Genomic DNA, 17,268 nt, shown 5'->3' on the forward strand with positions numbered 1-17,268 from the left:
TGAGAATTATTCTGCTGCTTGTTATTACATGACTAATGCTTGTAATTTGTTTTAACTAGGATCTCAGCAAAGTATCAGTTTCGTTCATCACATGCTTTACCAGTTGGTAAGAGTCCCTGTGGCAAGCCCAGCTCCCCACTGAAATGTCCCAGGTATGACCAGAGGAACCCATCCAAAGGCCCAGAGAGAGAGAATCTAGAGATTTCATGCAAATAGTTTAGCCTGTCTCAGGTTGGCCAAAACTCTTCAGAATAGAGAAAGAGGAGCTATCTCCTCTTTAGTGTTTCCCAAATCTCACTATTAGTCATTGAGGAGCTTTTAAAAAACACAACTTCCTAGGCCAACACCTGAAGGCTATACACCAGCAATTTATTGAGCATACATTAATTAAAAGTCCTAGTTCCTGCATACAAATTATTGATTCCTTGGACCCTCACAACAACTCTGTGGTAGTAGGTACTCTGCTTTGATGTGAAGAAATAGAGGCACAGTGAAGTCTTGCCTGAGTCTATCAATCTAGGGAATGGCAGAGCTAGGATCAAACCTAGGCTGTCTGGCTCCAGAACACACATTCTGAATACTGTGTTGCCTCTGGGTCACTTGAGAATGTGACATAGGCAATATGCTTTCTCCTTATTCACCTCCAGTCTTAGCATAAAGTCTTACACCAAATAGCAGTAAAGCTGTTATTTAGAAAAAAAATCATATTTCAGTTGTCAGGGATGGATGGTGAGGAGCAGAGGAGTAGGTGTAACTATAAAGGAGTAGCCAAGGGAGGTCTTTTTGGAAAGTTCTGTGGCTTAACTGTAGTATCCATCACATGAATCTACACATGATAAAATGGTACCACTATCAATTGCCTGGTACAGTTGTTGTGTAAGGTGTATCCTTTGGGGAACCTGGGTGATCAAGACTGCTCTGTAATATTTTTGTAACTTCCTATAAATTTATAATCCTTTCAAAATGCAAAGTAAAAAAAAAAAAAAAAAGCATAGGCCTACTTTTGGCAACCCCTGAGTCCATTAGAGGCCTGCCTCAAGATTGTATCAAGGAGAGATTCTTAGAAGACTTTCCACAGTGGGCAAGAAAACCCCCAAAACTTAATGGCTTTGGGCAGAGCATGAATGTAATGGCAGTGGTGGTGGAGGCAGCTAAGCAAGGTCACCACCAAAAGAGTCACCCATTTCAGTAACTACAAAGAGGGGGTTGAAACCAGTTACCTTTGTCTTGCATGGATTCCCAAATGACTAGTGCCCAGCTGGCTAAACAAGAACCTCTGGGTTGAGCTAAATGAATGTACAGAGTCCCTCTCCCACACTTAGAGACTCTGACTCAGTAGATCAAGGACAGGGTCCGGCAGTCTGTTTTAAAGGCTCCCCAGGAGCAGCTGACAAAGCAGGATCCCCAGTAACATCTCAGGAGTCAACCACCGCAGGGCTGATTTGGGTTGAGATGATTAACCCAAGCACTTGGTTTTCATATGGTTGGTGTGGCTCAGAGAGAAGCATTCTCTTTCTGTCCTATAAAAATATCCAAAGTACATGACCTTTTCTGAGTGCTGTGTATAAACCATGAAATATTACAATGAACTTTTTTATGGTCTCTTTTTCTATTTGGTTATTTACCAAGTTTCTCAGGGCAGAAATGTAGTTTACAAACAACATAATTCTGTTCTAAATGCTTTAGGATTGGGAAGCCATTAGGTACTGCTGCTAAATTAATGGTTTTGGCAGGGCACTTCCGTGGCTCAATGGTTGAGCATCTGCCCTCGGCTCAGGGCGTGATCCCAGGGTCCTGGGATCGAGTCCCACATTGGGATCCCCTTAAGGGAGCCTGCTTCTCCCTCTGCGTGTGTCTGCCTCTCTCTCTGTGTGTGTCTCTCACGAATAAATAATCTTTTTTTTAAGATTTATTTATTTATTCGTGAGAGACACAGAGAGAGAGAGGCAGAGGCACAGGCAGAGGGAGAAGCAGGCTCTGTTCAGGGAGCCCAACATGGGACTTGACCCAGGGTCTCCAGGACCACACCCTGGGCTGCAGGCGACACTAAACTGCTGCGCCACCGGGGCTGCCCTAAATAATCTTTTTTTTTTAAAAAGGAAAGAATGGTTTTGTCTACAAGTAGCAAAATAATCAACCAGTAGCAATGTCAGCAAGCAGGAGTCTATTTGTCTCACAGTAAAAAGCCCAGAGATAGGTACTTGCTGGGATTGGTTCTGCAGTTAAAGAGTTGGGGCTGACATCTCCGGTTCTCTTGGCCTTTCCTTCATGGCTCCAGCCTGTCTGCGTTCCAGACCGGATGAAGGGGTAGGGGCAAGACCACTGGCATTCTACTCTTGTCTCACTGCCCAGATGGTATCCCATGGCCACTATTAGCTGCAAAGGAGGCTGGGAAATTGAATGTTTTGCTTTTATAGTCTCTGTGGCACAGACAAGAAAGGAAAATGGGGAGGGAACAGGTGTTGGGTGAGCTAACCTACAGAGTCTGCAGAGCTTTCAAATTATATTTTATCAAGCACTGTTTAAATATAGAAACAGCTGATAGATACATAATAATAAGTTGTTAGAAAATGTTGATATGAAAATCAGGCATACAGATCTCCACTGTCAGTAATTACACATCGTAGTTTTGGCCTTTCATTCTCTGTTGGAACCAATTCTAGTCTTTGAAGAACCTCTGTGCCTTCAATCAACTGCCTGTATAGGAGGGAAAAAATGGAAAATTTAGTCATAAATTTTCACATTAGCTTCCTTTCCTAAATCGAATCCTATCCTGTTTAGTTAAGGCTATTTCCTATAAATCACATTAACATCAGTTAACATCAGTCGTAAGTATCATAAATAGCTCTAGATGTGTCCACTTTGCCATAGTTCCTCCACATCTGTTCTGGGACCCTTTCAATCTGTCTCCTCATTACTGTTAGATCTCTTAAAAATGAAAATCTAAAAAAGAAATTGTAAGTCTGATCTCACCTCCCTGCTTAAAACACTTCAGTAATTTCCCATTATTCTTATGATAAAAGACCAAAAGTCTCCATCATGACTTGCCTTGGCGGCCTCCCCACCCCCTCCAGTGCTGTCCTGTGGCGCCCTCCCCTGGCTCTCTGCCCCAGTTGAACTGACCTGTACCTCAGTATCCCATGTTGGTGGCTTTCTTGCCATAGCTGTCTCTTTTGCTCCTGCCCCCCCCTTCCCCTTTGCTTCCCCACCTCCTGATCTTCCTTCAGATTTTAGCTCAGTCATCATTCCTCAGGGAAGTTTCCCAGACCCATCCCTGCTTATGACAAGCTTCCCATTGTCTTTATAGGAATTATCAGGGTTATTTGAACATCTATTTATATGCTTCTTGGATTCATTTCTCCCATGAGGACATCCTTCATGCTTTACTTAGTACTCAATGCCTAACACAGTGCCCGCCCCCATAGTAGGCACTTGATCAACGTCACTGAATATGTAAATAAAAGCTCAAAGCCATGCTTGTTTGGATCTCTGTAGACATTGCTGGCCATGAGCTGGAACTCCCTGAGTGGGGCTAGACTCAAATGATGGTTCTTTCAACTGAAAGAGAGTAACCTGGGCTAGAGAGACAGCCCTAAACATAGGACTGGTACCCTTTGCCAGTGTTTGAGTTGAGGCAGTGGCTGGGGGAAGGTGCAATTTCCATTTCATGAACTTCCATAGGGACATGACAGTGCTAACACTGGTCATGCTCTAGTCATGTCTTTGTCTGCCTCAGACTATCCCAATCAGAAACCATGACACAGAGCCCAACACAAGGTACATTCTGAGGATGAAGAGCAAGAGGTCAATGGACAGATTCACCTCTGACCAAAGAGGATGTAGAGCCTGTTCTCTAGATTGGTTTCACAGATAATGAAGGAGCACCCACTCTGTGCATCTCTCCACTCTGACAAGTGTTAGAACAGAAGATGCAAGTTTTTACAGTGTGTCAAGGAGGACAAAGAAACAGTATGATTTGGGTAATCAGGAGGTTTCTGACTGAAGCCTTGAACAGGATTTTGACAGACTAAAGGGAGGCAGATAAGCAAAGGTCCAGAGGCTGTCCTGGGAGCAATGGAACTCTGGTCTGGCTGCAGTCCAGCTGCCATGGTGAGAGTTTCCAAATCTCCATTTCCAGCCTTTGCCCCCCTTGAATACCTCCTGATGGTACTTCAGAGTTGCCACCTGCCTCACGTGTGTAGGTGTCCTAATCTGAAGCATAACTTGTCCCTCCTGAATTCATGAACTTCTGTCCCATATTCTCTGTCTTGGTGAATGGCTTCAACCACCCAACCAGTTCTAAAATCCTAGGAGTTTCTCTAGACCTTCTTCACTGCCCAGTACGGTAGCCACTGGCCACATGTGGGTATTTAAATTTAAAATTTAGTTCCTCCGTTGTACCAGCCATATTTTGAGGGCCCAGTGGCCACATGTGACTAGCAGCTAACATACTGGATAGCACAGATTGTAGTACATTTGCCTCACTGCAGAAGAGTCTGACATACCACTGCTCGATCCTCTTCCCATGATCTCCCCACCGCCATCTAAATAATCATGAGGTCTTGTTGAATCTACCTTCCAAGTGTCTCTTGAATTTTTCTTTTCCTTCTCTGTACTGCTGATGCCATGGACCAGGACTTCATTTATGGCACTACTATCATCCCTTCTTAACTGGCCTTTCCAATTTCCTTTTCATCCTTTGCCAATTAATTAGTTACTTCTGCTTCAAAGAATTTTTTCAAAATGAGAACCTGGTCATGTTGTTTCCAGTTAGTTCCTTCGTGGCCTCCCATCCCCTTTGGGTGGGAGTCCCTACTTAGCAGCATGACACCTATAGACCTTTGGAACCTGGGCCTTGACCATCTTCTCTTCTCCATTCACCTCCGGGGTACTAAGCTCTAGCCAGACCAAATGACTTGTAATTAAGAGGATCTCCTTATTCCTTAAAGCCCCTCTGCAAAGGCTCTTCACTCTTCCTAAAATTTGATTTTACTCATTTTGATTTCAGTTTTCTCTGGTTAAATTCTACTTGAATTTCAATACTCACCTCACCTTCTCATGAAGCTTTCTATGACCCTTTCCCCGTATGGAAGTCCCTCATAATAAAATTAATTCCCCCCACACCAGTGTCCCCAACATATACCCCTTCTACCTATGCATGTGTGAATGGAGAGCTTACAGGCTTGTGTTTTGATATTTCCCTGCGAAACTGCTGGGCAAAACTATGGGTTGATACAGTCTCCCCTGAAAGGCATTTCTAGTGTCATCCATCTGTAGGGGCAAGTTCATATATGAGAAACTAAGGCTCAAAAGGAGGATCTGTCTCTCTGTGGACCTTGCTAAACAGGTCTGGGATTCCAGAAGCTTGGATAAACATGGGGATGCTCTGAGATGATAGGAAGAGACAGCATTAACACCAGAGGCAGCCCTACAGTGGGGAAGGACGGTACCCCTGAAAGAGTTACACTTTGTCAGAGTATCTGCTATCCTTTTGTGGTATTGCCTTTCAGCTTATCCCTGGTGTTTCTTTAAGGTCTTGTTTAAATACTTCAGCCCAGACTCAGCTCTGATTTGGAGATTTAAAGGATCAGTTGATATCATAGTTGGGCTAGAACAATAAAAGAGGTACAATACCTCCCTAAAAACTAGTGTGGTGGTGACAATGAAATTGAGTGAGCAAGATTCCCCTGGAGGAAGATGAATCACATAGAAAATAATAATCATTAGAAGGAGACCACATCCTCCACTCCACTGCTATCCTCTAGGGATCTGTGTTTGCTTTTACTAGAGGAGTTGGATGGTGTCTTCCCTCTCTCTCCTGTATCCCCAGTGTACTCTCTACAGAACTGGCATAGCCTATGTTTCACGGGCTTAGAGTTGTTGGTTTCTAATACACTATAAGCTCCCTAAATAGGGCAGAAGTTGTGCCTATTCACTTTTTCCCCAGGACTGAGTGCCATGACTAGCATACACTAGGTGCTTAATAAAATACTGGTTCAATGAATGAGTCAGGAGGTTAACAGACGTGAAAGCTGGAAAAGATGTGGGGCCAGACAGTAAAGGCCCTGAGTGCCACTGTAGATTTGAGGCTATATGCATCTGGGGGTGGAGGTGGTGAAGAAGGAGGCATTAAACATTTTAAGTAGTCATGTTTGTGTCTGAGAAAGGTACCTTTTGGAAGATATGAAGGATCACCAATCATGTGGTTAAGATGACAGGAAGATACTTAAATGATCCAAGAAATTGTGTGTTATTTGGATCTTAAAATAATTGAAGAATGCATTTTCAAAATCAAAATACGGTTTATTAGGATCAGGGAAAATAGAAGACAACACATCATTTTAGGTTATGCATCTATTAATATGAAATTGTCTTTTTAAAGAAATTTCCTTTGGATGAAAATACACTTTCTGCTTTTTCAGTCTAGAAATATCACTTGCATTATACTGTAGGGATAATTGCGGTTTAAATTAAAACTACTGTGAAATTTCTTCATGGGATCAAGACTCAGTAATTATCCCAGTGGAGTGGCTGGAATAATTAATACTTATTTAGAAAAAAGAAAAATTCTAACACTGCATCATTTCAAGGAAGGCCAAGTAAGCTTCAACTCATATTCACTTCACTATTCAAACAGAGGCATAAACACTGGAGTGATAAAGGGTACATTCATCATCTATTTTAGGTCCACATGCCTATAAGCAATTTTCTAATAATAATTTAATAATTATTACCTGAGTTATTTCCACATTTTAAATTGTTCAGTTAAAGAAGTTACTTGGAATTTGAATAGTTTTCATATATCTTTTCACAGTGTTAATAGGTACTTAATGGCTTCACCTCACTTATGCATCTAAATATATCTCTGTGATGAAGCACTACAGTATCATTCATAGTAAGAAAGACAGTATCCTCAAAAAAAAAAAAAAAGAATGACAATATCCTTGAGGCTGAAGATAGAAGGATGGATGGATGGATGGATAATCAAAACATTACAATGGCTGTGCCTTAATGCTTTATGTATTTTTTATAAATAGCAAGCTTCTTATGAAATATTTGTTCTAAACGTTTGTGTATTACTTTTGCTTTAAAATTCTATCTTCAGTTACTCATAAACTATGTACCAAATCTTTTTGAACCACATTTTTAAAAAAGATTTTATTATTTTAAAGCGTGAGAGTGGAGAAAGAGGGACAAGCAGACTCCACGGTGAGTGTGGAGCCCCACTTGGGGCTCAATCCCAGAACCCTGAGATCATGACCTGAGCCAAAATCAAGAGTCAGGCACTTAACCAACTGAGCCACCCAGGTGCCCCAAACCACATTTACGTATATAAGCATTATATATAGACAAACTTACAATGCACATACCCAAAAGCCACATATTTTTTATCTAGATAGGGCGTTGGTTGCAGTGTGATGTAGAATTGTGACCCGTTGCTGTGACGGCCTTTGTTGGCCATTCCAAGAACTCCCCTTTTATTATGAGGAATTGAAAAGTTTTCATCTAGAAGAGACAGTAAACAGTAGGTCATTAAGATATTTCTAAATTGTATTGTTTCATATTTCACTCAACTGGACTGTTAGAAAAGATAAGCTATAAGGTCTTAATTAGAACTATTTTGAACATTTGTCTACCTTTAGTTTATCATTACCTAAAAACAAGTGTGCTAAGGAAATTAACAATGTAAAAGGAAGTACGTTAATAAGGTCAAAGGAAGTACACTTCTAAGAAAGATCACATTTTCTCGTGCTGTTTTGGCACTAGTATTTCATTCAAACTACTGATGTGATCATTAGAAATACCCTCTTTGAGAGGGCTTTTGGATTTGACCCTTCCCCTCACAGCATCTCATACAGACCTCTGTGGTAGTCTATAGCACTGTGCCATTGTTTACATGGCTTTTCTTCTCTCGTGTGTACAGGCAGGGACCCTGTCTCAGTATAGCTTTATTCCTGGGGCCTCCTAGCACATTAACTGGCTATATGTGGCCTTAAACATTGGTGACGAAAGGAAAGGAATTCATGCTTAGTTTTACTAGTCTTTAAATAAATGTTAATCTCAAACCTTATATAGATTGACCAAGATTTTGTGGAAAGTTGATTTTTTTTTCTTTTCTAGTGTAAGGGTAACAGAGAATTGTATGGTGGTGAATTAGGCTACGGTTTTCAGGAAGTGCTGTTTCTAGCATGAAGTAAGATTCACTTCCAAATTCAAAAACACAGAAGGAAGAGGTGGAAGAGGAGTTCACTGAAGTTTTCATTCAATAACTATATAAAATTCTGGAAATAAGTGAAAGATATGAACATTAACTGTTAAGATTTAAGATTTATTTGAGTGAGAGAACATGAGAGAGTGCAAGCAGGGGGAATGGCAGAGGGAGAGGGAGAAGCAGACTCCCTACAGAGCAGGGAGCCCAACCGGGGGCCCCATCCCAGGACCCCAAGATCATGACTTGAGCTGAAGGCAGATGCTTAACAGACTGAGCCACCCAGGTGCCCCTCATTCTGGTTTTGATTTGCATTTCCCCGATGATAAGTGATATTGAGCATCTTTTCATGTGTTTTCATGTGTTTGTGAGCCATCTGGATGGAAAAGTCTCTATTTATGTTTTCTACTCATTGCCTAACTAGATTGTTTCCTGGGTGTTGAGTTTAGTTGGTAAATGCAGTTGCTAAGTATTCTAAGTTTCAGAGCTAAACCAACTAAGTAATTAAGCCATATCTTAGTAGTTACTTTTTGCTTGTTAAATTACAAACTGAGTATAAACCTCTGAAATCATATGGAATGCAAATAAGGCATATAGACCCATTTTTATATAAATGAGTCTATATAATTACATTGATGCTCCATATTCATTTCAGGGGAATTAAGAAGTAATCCATTAATTTTACAGAAAATTGCATGGCATAGAAGTCTGCCCAAAGCAAAGGTTCAGAGTTTTAACAAAATCATATTTGTCGTTGTTCTTAGATAATATGATAAATTTAAATTCTGTAAGCAATAGGAAAGAAAACTTTCAAAGCTTAATTAACTTTTAAAGTTAATATGTAGGTATTGGCAGCCCCTGACTTATAAAGTGTGTTTACCTCAAAAAATGTGTAAAAATTAAATAACTCTGTGAACGATCATTTTAACAGAATGTTGCTGTGGAACTTAAGGACCTGAGGCTTGTTGCTTCAAGACTGGCAGTGACGGCAGAGCAGAGGGGAATTGAATGTGCCACACCAGGTAAAGCCCTTGGGTAAAAGTCCACCTATTCCTGCTCCTGGAAGGCATCCTTCTTGGGGGGGGGGGGGGGGGGGTTTGCTGTGAATAACAAGCTGTGGTGACCCTTCCCATATAAACTCAGCATGAGCTGCAGCTACGACTGGGCTGTAGGAAACTCCTTCATAGCTCACTTGGGGAATGGAGTGGACCTCCAGCCATGCTGGAACATATTACTCACTTAAAGACGGGAACCAGTGCAATAATAGTGTTCTAAATAAAGTTCCGAGAGAAGCTTTTCTGAAAAGTAGATATCCAAATAATATTTTTACATTAATAGAGAAAATTTTTTTTCACAAGTAAGATGGAGAGTGAAGATCCTAGGTGTTTAATTCAACATTTGTTCATTTGACGAATATGTTTTGAACACCTAGTGTATTCTGAGTGCTAAATACAGAGCTTCAGACTTTTCCATTATATAACAAAAATGTACATTTAATGGGCTCACAATTTTTTTAGGACAGGGAAAAAAACTAATCCAAGTCTACCAACCCTCTCCACAGCCCCCCACCACTTTGTCTGTGAATGGGATAATTAACTATTCTAGACTATTTTAACTCTATCAGCAGCCCTGAATGGAAAGGAAAAATTTTAACAACAGACAGAAAAATGTTTTGAAGTAGGAAGAACAAAAAACATCTTTTTATTGCTTGGCAAAAATTTAAAAATTTTTAAAATTTGGGTGCTGGCTAAACTAGCATAGCGTAATTAGTAATAATTTTATTTTTAGGTCATGTTAACTGAGGCATGGAAGGAAGTTTGAAAGCTATGGTAGGAGCTCAGAACTCTCTCATTACATTGTCAGTGACTCAGGAATTCCTCCCTCTGCCACTTACCATAAGATATGGAAGATACGAAATTGTAGTTACTGCTCTCTGGTTAAAACTGGCGTCATTTATAACATACATTACAGGTAAAATAGAACTATTTGACATAAATATCCGAATTTATGTGCTGAAGAAAAGTAGTTTCTGAATTTGTTTATTTTTTTTTTTTTTAAATTTTTATTTATTTATGATAGTCACAGAGAGACAGAGAGAGAGGCAGAGACACAGGCAGAGGGAGAAACAGGCTCCATGCAGCGGGAGCCTGATGTGGGATTCGATCCCGGGTCTCCAGGATCGCGCCCTGGGCCAAAGGCAAGCGCCAAACCACTGCGCCACCCAGGGATCCCTGAATTTGTTTAAAATAGAGCTCATTCTGGTGCTTATAAAGGAAGCAACTACAAGTCTGGGAAAACTGCCATGCATTCTCTCTGGTAAAAGTATAATCAAACAGTTTAGGACACTTCCATATAATCTGACCTGATTCCTGCAATATCAGTTTTGTAAACCAACTGTTCTATTTTTACTGTCATATTTAAATAACAGCTATTCACAATTTATTATTATATAAAAGTACCAGAAAGTGTACTACTTAGCATATTTTAATTGTTGCTTTAATGAAACATTTATATGTAAACATGTTGACTCTGTGTGTGACATTAGGAATGAATAGCCAGTATTCATGAACACTTGAGTGGATAAATACTTAGGGTGTATTTATAATATTGAACGCTAGTGACAATGTGAGAATTCCAGCCATAGGCAACATGAATGAATTTCATAGGCAGTGATGAACAAAAGAAGCATGATGCTTACAGTAGGATTCCATTTGCATAAAATTCAAAAATAGGCAAAATTTATATTGTTTAGGGACATATACATGGGTGGCAAAACTATCAAGAAAAGCAAGGAAAAAAGTCAGGCTAGTGGTTACCTCTGAAGGAGTTATTGCTGAGGATGGACAAATAGAGTGCTTCTGGCATGCTGACAGTTTTTCTTTCTTGACAGGATGGTAATATGGAGGTTTGCATTATAATTATGTTTTAATTGTACATATGTACTTTCCATATATAAATCTCACAATTTAAAAAAATAGCCCTTAAATGGCTACCCAGACCATACTATCTTCAGTTATTTAGTACTGACAGTATATCAGGCTCTGTGCCTTTTATTAATGAATGCTTTCATTTAAAGTCAAGGAGATTTAAGAATTAGATGGATACTAAGTGCTATATTTGTCAATTAGGGCACAAGCTAATATTAAGAAACTTGTTTCTTAATGTAACAAGGATAATACAGTATTTTAAAATATATTCCTTTTTTCTTTTGCTTTTTGTATAAATGACATTTTCTAGTCAGCCCAAACCACCTAGTTGCCAATCCTCAGCCAGTGGGAAGAATTAAGGGTATTATGCAAGGAGGAAAAAAGGGCTAATATTCAGTTTCTAACATTCAGCATAGGATGTGAGAAGACAATTTAAAAAGTGGTTCAAAACAGCAAAATGGGAGGGCACTTGACGGGATGAGCACTGGGTGTTATACTGTATGTTGGCAAATCGAACTTCAATTAAAAATATATATATGTGTGTGTGTGTGTGTGTGTATATATATATATAAAATGGCAAAATAGACTTTCTTCAAGTTAAAAAAAAGATTAACCAATTTATAAAACAATCATCAATTAAATTATTACATTCTTTTAAATTTATTGGGCTCAGCTTAATAAAAATGACTTTTGTGGTTGTAGTTGTTTTTGGCAAGGAAGGCCCAAGTTTCAATTCTGCAGCTCTTGGTCATAGGGCTCAATGAGAGACGTGAAGGAAGGACCGGCTGACCGATGTATACACCTCCACCGTGGCGGGGGGCAGGGGGGCGGTGTGAAAGACGGAGGACAACTCCTTTGCTGTTCCAAGCAGTCACTCATCTCTCCTTTGGGGCATCTCTCCTTTTCATTTGATGGGTTACTGAATTTCTAATTCTGTAGGTGCAGACATCCTGAGTAATGTCTTCCCTAAACACACTGGGTCAGGCACCAGAGGACAGTCACCTCCATTCAGAGACTAACTCTCCCCAAGAGTGTAAAGATAGGAGTGACAGATAATCACCCGAAGTGCAGGGCTGTCCAGGGGGCAGGTATGTCTCCTGCTGGGCTGAAGCCCAAGTTGTCTGAGACTGTGCCTCCAGACAGGAGTCCTGACAGTGGCCGTGGGGTGGACAGGTGGGATAGATTCTCATCAGGGATAAAGCCTATCAGGAAAGCGTTCAGGAACATCCCTTTCCCATCTGTATGTTTTATTTTAAGACCCAGCCAAAGCTGCTCTGGGCCACTGCCCCCAACTCTCCCAGCAGCTCTTGGTTTTTTTCCCATAGTGTTCAGTTTTTCCTCTGCAACTGCCACTGGCCCTGTGCCGGTAACTAATCTGTTTAAATATCTGTCTGCACCAGACCTAAAATCCTTGAGGCCGGAAGTTTGGTCACATCATCTTTGTTTCTTGAGATCCTAACCCCATGGTAGGCACCTAAGAGTTGCATGTTTTATTAATGAATGAATGAATAAATAAATGGTGTCATTTGCATGGTTTCACTTGATAAAGCTGGCTCTACATGCATGTAGAAGGAAATTGGCTTTTCCTTTTCCCTTCACTTTGGTATTAGTTCAATATTACTTTTTAAAAAATCTTTTCATTGCATTAAAAAAAGACACAAAAGCCATAGAAAACTAATGTATAGGGCAGCCTGGGTGGCTTAGCGGTTTAGTGCCACCTTCAAGCCCAGTGTGTGGTCCTGGGAGACCTGGGATCAAGTCTCACATCAGGCTCCTTGCATGGAGGCTGCTTCTCCCTCTGCCTGTGTCTCTGCCTCTGTGTGTGTGTGTGTGTGTGTGTGTGTGTGTGTGTGTCTCATGAATAAATCTTTTTTTTTTAAAAAAAAAGAAAACTAATATATAAAGTTATTATTAGTTACTATAAGGGAAGCACCCTTTCCATCCCTACTCAGGCTAGCTTTCCCCAAAGTGCCTTGTCTGGTTCAAAAATAACCATTCCTCTGATTTTTAAATGCTCTCATATTTAGTGTTTCCTTATACAGTTGACCTTAGAAGAGCACTGCTTTGATCTGAGGGGAGCGGGGGTCCCCACTTCATAATATGGAGGTTTCTCAATAAGTACAGTATAAAACTGTAAATGTATTTTCTCTTATGATTTTCTTAACATTTTCTTTAGCTTATTTCATTGTGAGACTATGGTATATAATACACACAACATGCAAAATACGTGTTGATCAACTGTTTATGTTTTTGATAAGCCTTCAGGTCAACCATGTTAATAGTCCATACAATATTAGTAGCTACTAAGTAATATAGTTTAGTCTATGCCATTTTAAAAGACTTGTTAGGCCTTTTTAAGTCTCTTACTCTTCAAGTTCTGCCTCTGGCCCTTGACCTACTTTTATCTAATTATAAACCTAAGCTATTTCACCTCTAGAATTTCTCCCAGTCAGAAGTTTGCTGATTGCACCTGCATGGGACACTTCGGCATGGTTCTCTATTCTCTGTCCTTTTGCCTCTAATACCTGTGTTGAAAAGGCAAATGAGTTTCAACTTGATTGACAAGTTAGGGAACAACCGAGCATCATGAATCTCACCTGAGTTTATGTGCAATTTCTAGGAGAAACACCAGGTAAGTGTAGAAACCCTGCCGAACCTTGCGAACTACATAGGAACGCGCACACCCCTCCAACATCGGACACAGGGCACCGCACTGTGAGCTGCGTCCACCCATGTCTGATGTTACAACTTGCCTCCGATTTCAGAGAACCCGCCTTCCACCACTTCACAGTCATTCACTAGCCGCAGCTCTTTGCATGCCACCTCCACAAACGTCAGGGAGCTTTCAAGGTAGAGTGCCGTATCTATTATAGTATTTATGTGTTTCTTGACCATAAAGTATATGTTAAACTATTACTGTTGCATCAGGTTACTCCTTATTTTAATGTGTCACTAAGAAAGGGTTTTTGGTACCTCACTTTTGTCATAAGTCCTATAGCTTTTATTGCAGGATTTTGCACAGTGCAGAGATCTTTAAGACCATATTACGTCAGAACTGGTTGTATTTCCTTCAGATTGGCAGCTGGGCCCAGAGGCCTAATCAGACTCATGTTCTGTCCCTTAGGTGATGCATTCTTTCCACAGAAGGCTCATAATGTCTGGTTGTGTCTGTTTTTGTGAAGTTAGCAGATACTAGATCCATTATTTCACTGGGGGCAGCAAAGTGGTGCTATTCTAACTTTGTTATTTCCTTCTCATTTATCTATTGGATACTTTTATAACTAGCAATTTTCTCTTATCTATAGTACAGTTCATATAGGAAAAAAAATCTTATCAGTTTTTAAGATAATTTATTTCCCATCATTCCCCCAAAGACAAGCTATTAGACTTTATTTTATAATATGTCATTAGGAACTCACGGATTGAAAACATTTGTTGGGTTTCAATTATTTGTGGTTACTATTCTTTTTGAAGTTCAAATCTTTGGCCAGTGAGAGCCCCTTCAAATTATCTCCCAAGGCCTTTGATATGACCCTGGTAAATCTTTTTTTTTTTTTTTTTTTAAGATTTTACTTATTTATTCATGAGATACACACAGAGAGAGAGAGAGGGAGCCAGAGGCAGGACTCAATCCCAGGACCCTGGGATCAGGACCTGAGCTGAAGGCAGATACTCAATCACTGAGCCACCCAGGCGTCCCAACCCTGGTAAATCTTTAATAGCTTTCTTGCTATCTGGTAATAGCATGACTGAACATGAAGTTCCAGGCTCATTTTGTAATTTCCTGTCCCAGAACTTAAATCTGCCATTTCTCCCAGGAGCCCTGGTATCTTTAAGTGAGAAATGAGATTTCAGAACAACAATCTTAATGCTAGGAGTGTGTGATGCCACTAGGTTGGTTGTTGTAGACCAAATCAGTGGATAGAGCTATATATGTAGGTATGATACTTTGTGAGTTTAAACTGATACATCCAATACAGGATATTTTACTTATTAGGCTCTGTCATATTTCATTTGTATCTCCCTTCTTTCTGCATTGAAAAATCATGATTCTCAAGAACACATAAAATGAATTTAGAATATCCTATAATTACTTTTTCCATATTACATATACAACAGTCTCAAAATAACAATATTAGTACTATCACTACTGAAAATAGTTAAAAGTTTTTGCATATATTCTCCCTATTTTCTTCCAGTTTTAAAGAGGCAGGCTAAAGACAGAGTCATTACATATCATACTCTCACGCTTTATCCCTCGTTAAATTTTAGTTTCGCAAGTCATTCTGTGATTACTGCTTATCACCAATCCTTACGTCAAGGTCTCTCTCATAATTTGTGTGAAATCCCTCAGGATCAAGAAGGGCTTGTGGCAACATTATTCCCTAAAGTTTTCCATATTGAAAAGTCTATGTGCCCCTCATAATTCTGATTGAGTTTGGCTGAATATAAAAATTCTTAGCTCATGGGTAGCCCGGGTGGCTCAGCGGTTTGGCACTGCCTTCAGCCCAGGGTGTGATCCTAGAGACTCGGGAACCCTGCATGGAGCCTGCTTCTTTCTCTCTCTGTGCCTCTTATGACTAAATAAATAAAATCTTTAAAAAATATACATATTCTTAGCTCACAAACAAAAAAAATTATTAGCTCACGTTTCCTTTCCTTGAGCATCTTAAATATATTACTCCATTTTCTTGTGGCATGATAATATGATGTCAGAGAATACGATGATAACCTACTTTTCTTTCCCTTATAAATCACTTGTTCTTTTTGCCTACTGGCCAAAGAATTTGTACTTTTTCTTAACTGTCCAATAATGCTGCTAAAATATGTCTTAGTGTTGGTTGCCCTGGTTTAATCTTATCAAATGGCATTTTTCTCTTTCAGTAAGTGTAAGGTTTTTATACATATATTTTTACTTGAGATATAAATATATGATAATACGCATTTATCGTACATGTTCAGTTTGATACATTTTGACAATTGTGTGTAGCTGTGTAACCACCATGAAAAACAAAACTAGAACATCAAGTACTTTTTATTTTATTTTATTTTTAAAATATTTTATTTATTTATTCATGAGAGACACCAAGAGAGAGAGAGGCAGAGACACAGAGGGAGAAGCAGGCTCCATGCAGGGAGCCCGACGTGGGACTCAATCCTGGGTCTCTAGGATCACACCCTGGGCTGAAGGTAGGCGCTAAACCACTGAGCCACCGGGGCTGCCCCATCAAGTCCTTTTAAAATTCAGGACAGTATTTTCACTCTTAGTTCTTAGTATTTGTTTCATTCCCTTGCATTCATTTAATCCTTTGGATGCCTGTCCATATGTTGGATCTTCTCTTTCTAGCTATTTGTCACTTTCTTATAAATCCTTTTTAACTTTCTTCATTTCTTCTTGGTTTAAAAAAAAAATTCCCTCCTTCCACCTTTGACTTCTTTTAAGACTTACATATCTGTCATGTTTATTTGACCCATGTTCCTTCTAATTTATTTCTGAAGTGTTCTTTTACTGCTAATTCTTCCCTAGTTCTGTAACCACAAGTCTGTTTTTCTAATTCTTGATTTATGAGTTCTTTCCTCTTATATTTTCAATGGCTTCTGGCTCAATCTGAAATTTGTACAGTTTTAATCTGTTTTGTGAGCATGTCTTTCTAGTGTACTTTCATTATCTGTAGTGATGTTACTCTGCTCCTTATTCTCTTTTACTACATCTGATAACCATGAAACTTTTTGTGGCCTGTTTTTATGTAAAATTAGTTTTCCTAGATATTTAGAAGGGTGTGTGGCTTTAGAAGGGAGATAGCTTTTCTGATTTCACAAAGCTCCCTCTTGTGCTGTTTTCATGTAGTGTTCAACAACGTGGCAACTTGCTTTCTGAGATTTCTTGGGTCTGTCCTCATTCCTTCTTTGTCACCATTGCCTTATATTCTGCATAACTTTGAATCCATTCGCAGTAACACCTCCTCATTGTAGACCTGTCCTGGAAACCCTTTCAGATCAATTTTAAGAGTCCAGAGAGGTTAGGCTGCTCTGGCTTCTCAAACCGTACTAGGGACCCCTTGCACTCACCCACTGTTGGCCATTTTTGGGTGCTACTATCTCAAGGCCATCAGATGTGCTGCTTTCTCCCAC

General features: G+C 39.7%; 1 protein-coding gene across 3 annotated transcripts in view; it reads right to left on the bottom strand.

Moving 5' to 3' along the window:
• Window positions 1-348: 348 nt before the first annotated feature.
• Window positions 349-17,268, bottom strand: part of PPIL6 (peptidylprolyl isomerase like 6) — a 33,442-nt gene continuing 16,522 nt past the window's right edge. The window contains exons 7-8 of one of the 3 annotated variants that reach the window (XM_026005747.2): window positions 7,371-7,506; window positions 349-2,697 (exon numbers count right to left, since the gene is read on the bottom strand). In XM_026005747.2, the coding sequence (XP_025861532.2) occupies window positions 2,586-2,697; window positions 7,371-7,506 (248 nt within the window). In that variant the 3' untranslated portion in view covers window positions 349-2,585. Of the gene's footprint in view, window positions 2,698-7,359; window positions 7,507-17,268 lie in introns of all 3 variants that reach the window. The other 2 variants (XM_072738580.1, XM_072738583.1) reach the window with 2 other exon arrangements.

The sequence above is a fragment of the Vulpes vulpes genome, chromosome 1 (genome assembly GCF_048418805.1).
Source record: "Vulpes vulpes isolate BD-2025 chromosome 1, VulVul3, whole genome shotgun sequence".
Taxonomy (NCBI): domain Eukaryota; kingdom Metazoa; phylum Chordata; class Mammalia; order Carnivora; family Canidae; genus Vulpes; species Vulpes vulpes.